Source organism: Brassica oleracea, chromosome C8 (genome assembly GCF_000695525.1).
Source record: "Brassica oleracea var. oleracea cultivar TO1000 chromosome C8, BOL, whole genome shotgun sequence".
Taxonomy (NCBI): domain Eukaryota; kingdom Viridiplantae; phylum Streptophyta; class Magnoliopsida; order Brassicales; family Brassicaceae; genus Brassica; species Brassica oleracea.
In genome coordinates, this window is record NC_027755.1 from 2,404,841 (window position 1) to 2,416,176 (window position 11,336).

Consider the following 11,336-nt stretch of genomic DNA (forward strand, 5'->3'; position numbering starts at 1 on the left):
AGTTTAAAGGTTATGTTTATTATATATGGTTTGAAATTTGGAGTATGGATTCAGAGTTTAGCTATATAAGTATGAGGTTAAGATTTTAAAATTTAACTTTTGTAACAACTGGTTATATAATTTATTTTTTTAACAACTACTTATATTTATTTTTATATTTAAAATAAGAGATTAAAGATGTGAGTTTATGATATAAGTATGATTTACATGATCTGTGGTATGGTATACATTTAAAATTTTAAGATTTTTAGTTAGAGTTTAGTGTATATGACTAATTTGGGTTATGATATATGTCTATAGTTTAAGGTTAAGTTTTGGGGTTTAGGGTTTAGAGCAAAGTTTAGGGGTTTAAGTTTGACTACGCCAAACTTGATATAATAGTATCACACTAAACATATGAACCCCTAAACTAGTATATATATATAAATATTTTAAAACAAAACTCTAATTAATCAATTTTTATCTTTTAATTTTACACTCAATCATATAAATTAAAAATACAATTATTTTACAATAAATGATGATTTTATATCTAATTAATTATATAAAATCAGTTTTGCATTGTTATATTAATAACGGGCATATATGGTTTATATAAACTAACAAAAATCCAATTATCATCTCAGATGAAACTGAAAAATATACATCTCTTGCCCCTGCCTATACACAGTTCAAACAACTTCAATCTCAAGAGTCATCTCAGATAAAACTGAAAAAAACCAAAGACTGGAACATAAGTGTGTTTGCAAATCTAAGACAGAAATACTCATATACATAGAAAGGTTTCATGAAACTGAACAGTCATCTCTCTGCCATCAACAACTCTTCCTGCAACAAAAAAGGTTTCATGTTTCAAAATCCAATCACCCACTAAGAACCGTTGGATCAGAGCTAGCTGAGATCTTTCTTGCTCTGAGTAAGCGTCCATTACCCTTGGCATTGAGTTGAATGTGTCACAAGTGCAACTATGTTGTCCTTCTCTGTACTCTGCTCCACAACAGTAGCAAAGCTCATGGCAAAGAACACAAAGAGAGATATCAACATTGACAGCAGTCTCCACCTTGTCTCCTGTCAAAACTCAAATATTTATTCCTGCTTGAGCAACTCAAGGAAGCTCACCAGTCACCAATCTGTAATTTAGGTTGTGTAATAGCAGCTTACCCCATTTTAGAGTTTATCCTCAACAGTTGTAGCTCCAAGAAGAACCAGATCTTTCTCAATCTTCTCTGTGACTTCATCTATCAGTGCTTCTCAATCAGCACAAACCAAACTCTTTCTGAACAACACTATATATCCTGGTGTTGCGCAGTCTTCACACTTTCCTGCAACAACAACAGTTAAAAAATCAACTTTGAACAAAAAAGAAAAGTTGGAGTCTTTATCTATTGAATCACTCACGAGCTTAATTGCGACCTCTTCGTTAGTCTGAACACCAGTTCCTACAATCACAAGAGTCTCAGACTTAGTCATCAAAACTAAAAGTAGAGAGGTTTACGCCTAATTCGAGATACCTAATTGACGACCTGGTCACACAAACACAACTGGGCAAGCACACGAATGAAATATAGAAGAGCGGAGAGAAACAAACAGAGGTAAATCTACAATGTTCTTCCAGTAACGGTTTCCACCTTTAACATATCTGTTTCCTTCCAAGATTTCCTCTAGCTGAAACACACACATAATCTTCATCATAAGGACCAATTCGTAAGCAAAACGATAAAGATTCATTCTTTTTCCTTCTTCTTACCTTAGGAAGACCTTGGGTTGCTTAAGAAAAGCTTTCTCATTCTGCAAGAGGGAGAAGAGGATGAGAAGACTTTTAAGAAGTATATAAACAAAGAGACAGAGAAAGAAGAAATATAACATGTTCAACAATGTATGGCTGTCTCTGCTGCATCCGTCTCTCCTTTATCGAATCTGAGGAGACGCAGGAAGGAGTGAAATTGAGGGGGTTGCGAGGTCTTGCGGAGATGATTATGAGACATAATCGTCGTTCAAGGAGAGATCGAGGTTTAGGGTTTGGTGGAGACGACGATGATTGATTTACAGAGTGCAAAATGGAGGACTTTGGGAAAGACAGATCAGGGTTCCCTTGGATTGGAATGAATAAGAAGAAGAAAAAACACAAACTGAAGAATATGGAGGATGAAGAGATTAGATTGAAGTAAACAACGAAGAAGAAGAAAAAGATAATCAAGAAGTTTTCTTTTTTCTTCCAAGGAAGGAAATGACTTGGGCCATAAACAGTTATTATTTTTTATTAAAACAAAATATTTTGGTGCCAAAGTGAAATTTGGCAAAGTGTTTTCGCCTCCAAAATAAAATTCCAAGCTACGGTAGTGATTTTTGGTTTTCCGCTTAATCAAAATCTTTTATAATGCAAATTTAATGCTATGATAGAGTTGTACTCCAATTTTGAAAATTTTGATAGCAATCAGTGAATTTGTGCTACCGTGGACTGCTATTAATACCCATATTTCTCGTAGTGCACTATCACTACTGTCACTCTAGTAAGTCCTCATCATCATCACTCTCAATGACATGAACTTTGTGCATTGGATAATCAATGTTACTCTTTCTTTCTTTCTTTCTTAAAGGCTAATGATTCTCTGCAAATAAGCGCTTATTGTGACTCTGATTAGTCGTCATGTCTGGTTTCTAGAAGATCTCCCAGTGCCTATATTGTCTTTATTGGTGATTCTCCGGTTACATGGAAAGCAAAGAAGCAAGATACATTGTCTTTATCATCAGCAGTAACAGAATATCGTGTAATGTTTATTACGCTTAAAGAACTGAAATGGTTAAAGCAATGCTTTGCCTCGTTTGATCTCTCACATCCGACTCCAATGCGTCTATTCTATGATAGCAAGTTGGCTATTCATATTGCAACAAACACGGTGTTTCACAAGCATACTAAACATCTAGAAAAAAAACTGCTATCATGTATGTGATGCGGTACAAGCTAATCTCATTACTACTGAACATGTTACTTCCAAGAATCAGCTTGCATGCATTTCACTTATCACTACCTCGACCACTGTCTGAAGATCTTTTGTACAAGTTGGGTGTGTAAAATCTTACACTTCCAACTTGAAGGGAGTAATAAGATAACTACTACATTGGTTAAATAAGTCCTAACATTGTTAGGATAATGACGTAATTACTTTTAAGTCTTTAGCTGATTAGGATAATTTCCATGCTAAACGAATACACAAAAACTATTACGAGCTATTTCAGAAAGCTGATTAGATGTTCGAAGTTGTGGGGAGAGAGAGTCATCAAGCCTCCTGAGCTTTTCCTTTCTTGGCTGCCAAGAACTCAACTAGTGTTTCAAGAACTTTGTTGACAGACCCACAACCCAACAATTGTTCAGCAACCTCGCCAGGGGTAACTTCAGTTTGCAGAATCGATTCTTTGATCTCACTGAAGAGCTTGTGGGTAGTGATGCTGAGATAGTTGGAGGCCAGGATTTCAAAGGCGTCAGGTGTGCAGTAAGGCATGTGGATATGAACATCTATGCCTCTTTCCCTCAGGAATGCTGATCCAAGCTTCTCTTTGTTGGTTGCTGTGAAGACAATGATTCTCTGGTCACCACAGTTTGAGCAGCCCCGATCCATAAAGTCGAGAAAGCCCGAGAGGGTTGCCTTATCAAGAAGAGCCCATAGAGAATAATATATCAATCAGATCAAATCAAATCCAATGAATGTATCTATAAGTCTATTGATACTAGAGATCATAGTGGTACACGTGTAGGGTGGAGAATCAAATAAAGAGGAGAGAAAATTCGAAATAAGAGAGAAAGAGGATAAAGACACGTGGACGTCCGAGATCATTTGAGTTTGTTACGAGCTAACAACTTGCTTAAAGCTCTGTAACAAACATCTGTTAGATTCATTCAGTCAATTTGTATAATATTTCTCATTTTCTCGGAAAACTCTGTATACATTTTCTCTCATTCAGTTCGAAGATTGATTCTCTTTCGATATCTTCAAGTTTTGAGAAGAGATAGTTTTTTTATGAACATCAATCTCTAGTGTGAAGATGAACTACGATTTGGCTCTATCAAAGGTATCAGAGCTTCGTCATCCTCGGAAAACATGGCGGAAACAAGATCACAGCAATCGTTGAAGGACGCGGTGGTTAAGGAAACAACGGAGGCTATCGGTTCACAGTTAGAGAAGATGGAGGAATCGATCGCTGAGCAGAACAACAAGATCCATAAGAATGCCGCGCTAATGTTTGAGGCGATCAAGTTTATTACGGAGAAGACAGAGAAGGCGATCAACAGTATCAAGCGTTCTCAACGCGATACGACACCGAGAGCGTCGGCGAATCAGGAAATCAACAATCTGAGCTCCGATCATCCTCGTCCGGCGAGATCTGGTATGAATCCACACTATACTGGAATGACGAGATTGGGGCGTTTGGATTTCCTCGATTCAACGGTGATAAGATCAGAGATTGGTTCTTTAAGGTTGAAGAATATTTTGCGATTGATAATACTCCTGATGATTTGAAAGTGAGATTATCATCAATTCATTTCGATAGTCCAGCTTCAACTTGGCACTAAGCGATCTTGCAATCTGAATCTGGGTCAGATCTGTTGACTAATTAGATGAGATGTCGTGAGTTACTCATTGAGAGGTTTGAAAACATGTTTTCTGAGGATAACTCATTGATCTCCTGTCAATGAGTTACTCATTGACATGAGATCATAGTGGTACACGTGTAGGGTGGAGAATCAAATAAAGAGGAGGGAAAATTCGAAATAAGAGAGAAAGAGAATAAAGACACGTGGACGTCCGAGATCATTTGAGTTTGTTACGAGCTAACAACTTGTTTAAAGCTCTGTAACAAACGTCTGTTAGATTCATTCAGTCAATTTGTATAATATTTCTCATTTTCTCGGAAAACTCTGTATACATTTTCTCTCATTCAATTTGAAGATTGATTCTCTTTCAATATCTTCGACTTTTGAGAAGAGATAGTTGTTTTATGAACATCAATCTCTAGTGTGAAGACGAACTACGATTTGGCTCTATCATCTATTTCTACAAACTATTGATTGATGAAAAGGGTTTTAATAAAACTTTAAAAGGAGTGGGAATTGGTACCTTAGTTTCATCAACTTTCTTAAAACTCCTTTTCTTGAACTCTGGCAAACAATCTATATCCTCCACAAGTATGATGGAAGTGTTGGTTGTTTCCATGAGCAACGTCTGAAGTTGAGAACTGCTGCTAACTTGACTCAAGTCTAGGTCATACACATCAGCCTTGAGATAGTTTGCCATGGCAGCGACCAGACTTGACTTTCCTGTCCCAGTAGGACCACACAACAGATATCCTCTATTATACGTGGTACCTTTCTCCACAAATCGATCCAAGTCGAGGGATGGTTGAAAGTCACAGACGTCCATTTCTCTGCTTCATCGATATAGAAGAGCTTACGTGTCTTCACCCTTTGCCTTGCAGCTTCACGGGAGACAAAAGGCAAGTAAGAGCGGATGACCATTTCCTTGGCTTTCTTGGGGAAGGTGAGCTCGTAATAACGGAACTTTGTACCGTCGATTTGGTGGCAGCGGAGGATCCAACGGAGCTCGACTCCCTGGAAAGTGTGGGTGAATACATTGTCCTCCTCTTCCACGGTGAATGTTAAGTTGACATCCTTCTCATGCTTGAAGACACGGATTGAAGAAGACATTCTGGTGGATACGTGCTTGGATATGTACACTTTTGCATCTTGGAAAACCTTGTTCGGTTGGTCTCCGCAAACTTCGGTTATGACCATAGTCATATCGGTCGAACAGTATCTCCGAGCATCGGCAACAAGACCCCAAAGGTACTCTTGCATCTCTCTTCTTGATTTAAAGGAGTTGGCCAGCATAGCCCCAGAACCAGCCATCACAGTAACGGCTGATGCGGCGGCTGCTGTCTTGAAAAGCGAGCAAGTTTTCATCTTTCAATTTCCTCCTCTGGCCAGAAAAAAAAAAAACAAAGACATTACAGTGAGACGACAAGCTTAGTTCACTAAACGCAACAAAAACACTAAACATTATAATCTCAACTAGATAAGGTTAACAACTCTTTCAAGTGTCTTCCTTTCCCAGCAGAAACTTATCAGAAATAAATCAACAATGAGAGAGAACTTGTTACCTTCTCCAAGACTACAACTCGAAAACGAAAAGTGGAAACAGTTAATAAAAGAGTGTGATTGGTTGTAACTTTAGTAAAAATTAAAAGAGAGAAAACAGTTACTCCAACAATTCCCAATCAGGTAAAAATATGTTTATTTTTATTTCCTCCTATTACTATTCAAATAGAGATAAACTAGGATAAGATATGGGCATTGTGCATTGTGCAAAGTGGATTTATATGAAAATTATTTAAAAAATATCGTATAGAAAAATAAAATTTATATTATTGATCGAATTAATATTTTTGGTCTTTAAACATTTTTTTAAAATTATTTTGTTAATTACATAATTTGTTTACTGATGAGTTGATCTTATTTTTAAAAATATTTTAGGTCAAAAAATCACTTATCGCATAAGAATCTAACGCTTAGGCCAAAGAATCTAAGGCCTATTATTTGATTACAATGAAACTATGCCAGCTCGATTTTATATCATGATTTAGCAATTTAAAAGTTAATTATGGTTATGAGAAGTTTACGTTTATATTCAATGTTTTTCTCATTTTGTGTCATTTTTTTCATTTTGGTTATTGTTCGATATAAATATTGATTTTTGAGTTTATTCTCATTCGTTATATTTTTTGGCCTGAGATTTAGAAAATATTTAAAATTTAAAATTATTAAATAGAATCATAGTTTGGTTAAGATTTGCGCCTTGTGCAGAATAAATATTTTATATTTATTACTTATTTTATGTTTTTTCATATTATGAAATAATAAAATAATAATTATATATTAAATAACTAAGAAATCAGTTACCATGGTGTGCGCATATAAATCATACGACCTCACTTATTTATTCGCAATCATTTTAGCATAAATAAATCAAAACAATCAATCTTGTATATCGTATATGATATATAATGAAATTTAAATGATATTAACATAGATATATAGTATACTTTTAATATGGTTTTTAATATGGATATTTATTAAATGAGGTTTCTACTTATATGATTTTATGATTATTTGCATATTTGTGTAACAAACATTTACACCAACGATTTTTTTAATGTGAAATGTTTAGTGGTTTCAATAATTTATAATCATTTAAGAAAACAATGAAGATTTCAAAATTAAAATATTAAATTTTCAATATATATGTTTAACGAAGATATCAAAATATAAATATGTATTTTGATATGATGTATAGTTTAATTTAAGGCAAGATCCAAATGTTCTTATGGCAAGTGTAGAACAGACGCATTTATTTACACCTAGGTGCCAATATTAATTTCGATCAACGCCTTGGTGCCAAAGTTTTCGTGTAATAAATACAAAATTTACATATTTAAGAGATACATATTGTAGCTTATGAATGCAAATTAATTCGATAAATATTTCATACATCTTAAACGAACAGTGGATCTTGTATGTTATTTTACTAAGGAAAATATACATTAAACTTACCGTATGATCCGTGGTTATTCAATATGAATTACGGCGAATAGAACCTTTGTAGGATGGTTATAGATGTTATGGGCCACCCTTCGCAGTTTTCATTGTTTTTATATACATTTATGCACTTAAATATTTTTCTTTATTCATCGATGATCTCTTAGCATGTTGTTGATTTCTTTGCGGTCAAGGTTGTAATGGAATTTGGGATCATGATCGTAAACTGATTTTCATCTATGGAGTATGGACTCTCCTAGCTGGTTCTATCATCCGCTTCTACAAGATTCTACAAAAATTTCGCCTTTTATATTTACATGTGCTAGGATCTGATGGTCTGGTTCATAACAGTGTTTTAGCTTAGTTATCCCAGGTTATCTCCTTATAAAAATTGAGCAGTGACTCTGACAGTGTTGAAATCTTCTTAGCTACTCCAACTCTGCTTTGCTTCAATTGAAAACTATTTCATGTGCAGATGATTTCCGCACTTTCAAGCAAGAAATGGTTGTGGCTACACATGGTATGTGTTCTTACCTCTGGAAACTTACTTCTACGAGGAAATTATATCTTAACGATATGGTAGCTAAAAGGTGTAGCAAAAGAAAATCTTAGCACAATTTATATTCTCATACCTTGCTATGTTTCTCACATTTTCAGAAAATCTCATCCATGGATCAAGCAAAAGTGATCAACGAATTCCAAAAGCTTTATGCACAACTGGACATGACGCAAAACAAAAACTACATTCATTTCTAGGACCATAATACTCTGAAATCATGGGTAATCACAAAGATTGAGTGTGTCATGTTTGTTTTGTTTATAGTGTTTATTGAAAGCGATGATGTCAGAGGTTACTGATGGAGTTGACGAAGAGAAGTTGAAAATAAAACTGAAGATCTCACTAAACCATGTAATTATTTGCTTTTTCAATCACAAGATTCATACTCGCACACTTTTCATTGGTTTTCTTCAAGCTTCTTCTAAGTAGCTCATTCCTTTGTATCGATCTCATAGGTGCTTGATGAGATTAGTGTTTTGTGTTGCATTTAAGGTTTGTTTTTCTTAAATAGTTTTGTTAAATATGTCTTGGAAAATAACCCTAGGTGATTTAAACTAAAACTTTGTTTCTTGCAATATACTGAAGTGGATGATCTAGAAAGGAGATCGGCTTGCTATGACTAATCTGAGAAACATGAAACTTCTTATTTGTAGTGCATAATATATACTGACTTAATAAACAAGTTAAAGTCGGATACACTTTGTTTTTCTTAACATTTTCAACTTTGCGAATAAATCTCATCCTGGTCTAAAATCTAAAGCCCCAAAGCTCCAACCAACAAAGATCAAATTAAGAAAGGATTAATTTATAAACAATTATCAGATAAAGGATGATGACACATTACAAGTATACAACGATAATTTTAATTTACCTTTAACTTCTTTTTTTATATATACGTACAAAACATACATTAAGAAAACTAATAAACATTTGAGTTCAATGAAAGAACGTCTTATGCTTCCTCTTTCCAACAATCTTTCTTCTAAACAAGAATCAAGCCCAATAACTGATTAGTGTTGCATACATACACATAATATACAGTAAATATTTAAATATAATAAAATGATTTTAAAATCAAACAAAAACAATTAAAATCATATAAAATATCAATACTCATGCATAAATTGTATTTCAGCCTCTCAAAATTTGAAATATAACAGAAATAAAATAATCTATTAGTTTGAGTAGCAGATTTACTCTTGGTGCATATATGAATACCGTTAATATATGCATATGAAGCTTAAATAATAGTATTTGTGAAACTATGTTATATCAAATGGTATAAGTATAATATGATTATATATTTTAGTCTGATCAAAGCCTTTTGTCACGAGCTGGACTCGAACCAGCGGGTCTAGCAAAAAGACCATCCAGATTTCAACCTTAGACTGATCGTGACTTTGGTTACCCCTCAATCGAGAGGCTCGGTTGCTTCTCCTAAATTATTATCTCGCTGAAATTGGAGTACATTAAATCATACATGTATGTTGTTGGAAAACAATCAAAAATGTTCTGTCAAATGAAAGAAATAAAATGTTTTTCGTATTTTAGTCTTGATTCTAATGCATTTTTTATTAATATTATAGTATTTTAGATCACCTGTGATTAATAATGTTCAATTTGTTTATATTGCAGTTGAAATTCATTGTATATCTTTCTAAAATTTAGGAACATAATATCCAAGTATTAAAAATTCGATCAAAAGCAACAACGATTAATAAAAAGGTCAAAAGATCCATTTACATAAAAGGCAAAAATATATTGCATATGTATTCAAATTTTTCTTATTTTTTAAAAAATCTAAAGACAATTAATACAAGAATTGAAATAAATTTAAATATCTTTATATGTTTGATAAATATTTTTTTACTAAAACACCAAAAATAATTTTAAAACTATTAAAACATATATCATTATACAAAAATCCGGCGCTTAGCGCCGGCAAACCCCTAGTATTTTTTAAACTATGGTATGCACAAACTCTCTCAAATTCTGCCACGTAAGCAATTATAGAGCTTAAACTCTTGCCACATCACTCGGGTCTATTTTTAATTCTTACAAACTTAAACTTAAGGTTACATCTTTGCAAAAATCCTCAAATAATATATATGAGATGTTTACTCTCATATCCATGAGAGTAAAAGTTTACTCATTTCTTGTTGTAAAACAAACGGTTTAGAGACTGAATGTTTCTGTGTTTTTATTAATCATAATATGGGTTCCTTTATATAAGGATTACAAGTCATAAAAAAAAAAGAAAATATCCAAAAACCTAAACCAACAAGGATTAGGAAAACTACTAATACATAATAATGGAAAGATAACAATTACAAGGAAAAGAAAATAGGGTTTCCTTTTCTCCAAAGCATAAGCCGCCTCTCTCTCTCTCTCCTAAGGTCATGACCGCCTCTCGGTACATCTTTCAACAAAATTAATATACTAGTAATCTATGTTGTAAACTTAAGGATTTAGAACCGTAAGTTTCTGTATATTATTAATGAATAAGTGTTCCTTTTATATAGGAGTTATAAGAGAGATAAATAGAAATACAATAATAGGAAAGATTACAAATAATAAACATAAACGAATTAAGAAATATGCAAGTTGTAGCCGCCTCTCTTTCTTCTCCAAGTCTCGCGTCCGCCTCTCTCTCTCTAGGGTTGGGTCGTCTCTCTCTCTCTAAGTGTATGGACCGGTTATTGACCGGACTGGTTATGGACATCAATCAATTAATTTATAACACTCCCCCTTGGATGCCATAACCATTCAGAGATTGTAATACGCTTAATGTTGCCTCATTAAAACCTTATCAGGAAAACCCAGTGAGACAAAACCATGATGAAGGAAAAAGAGTACAACACGTACTACTCCCCCTGATGTGAACCTCAGTGGAGGTCCTTCAACCTACGCATCCCAATCTGATGCGTGAGCTTCCCTACGCATCTGATGCGTGATCTTTCCTGGACGTGCAGGAAGAGAGTAATTAAGTCGGCCAAGTTTATTACTGAACCGTAATTGGACCATTTTGATCTTTCCGGTCTTTTCTCATGTCTTCTGACATCGTATGTACATGGTCAAGAAGTGAACCTTTGCTGTCGACCACTCTATACTTTGGTCAGACATGTAGGACTATGGTCAGGACTATGGCCCTCGACCAAAAACATCCTCACGGATACTCTCTTTGGCTAT

At 34.2% G+C, this 11,336-nt stretch overlaps 1 protein-coding gene and 1 long non-coding RNA gene across 6 annotated transcripts; both read right to left on the reverse strand.

Moving 5' to 3' along the window:
• Positions 1–604: 604 nt before the first annotated feature.
• On the reverse strand, positions 605–2,218 carry LOC106308163. 5 transcript variants are annotated; one of them, XR_001263502.1, is made up of 7 exons: positions 1,865–2,218; positions 1,748–1,788; positions 1,512–1,665; positions 1,399–1,439; positions 1,162–1,322; positions 932–1,068; positions 605–828 (listed from the first exon to the last, which is right to left on the reverse strand). It is a non-coding gene; the product is annotated as an uncharacterized LOC106308163 (long non-coding RNA). The 5 variants fall into 5 exon arrangements; XR_001263499.1 differs by lacking the exon at positions 605–828 and having other exon boundaries at positions 835–1,068; positions 1,629–1,665; XR_001263500.1 differs by lacking the exon at positions 605–828 and having other exon boundaries at positions 835–1,068; positions 1,589–1,665.
• Positions 2,219–5,124: 2,906 nt separating this feature from the next.
• On the reverse strand, positions 5,125–5,956 carry LOC106308414. The gene has a single exon (XM_013745571.1). The coding sequence runs from the start codon at positions 5,954–5,956 to the stop codon at positions 5,255–5,257; it is 702 nt and encodes a 233-aa protein (XP_013601025.1). The 3' UTR covers positions 5,125–5,254.
• Between the last annotated feature and the right edge of the window lie 5,380 nt (positions 5,957–11,336).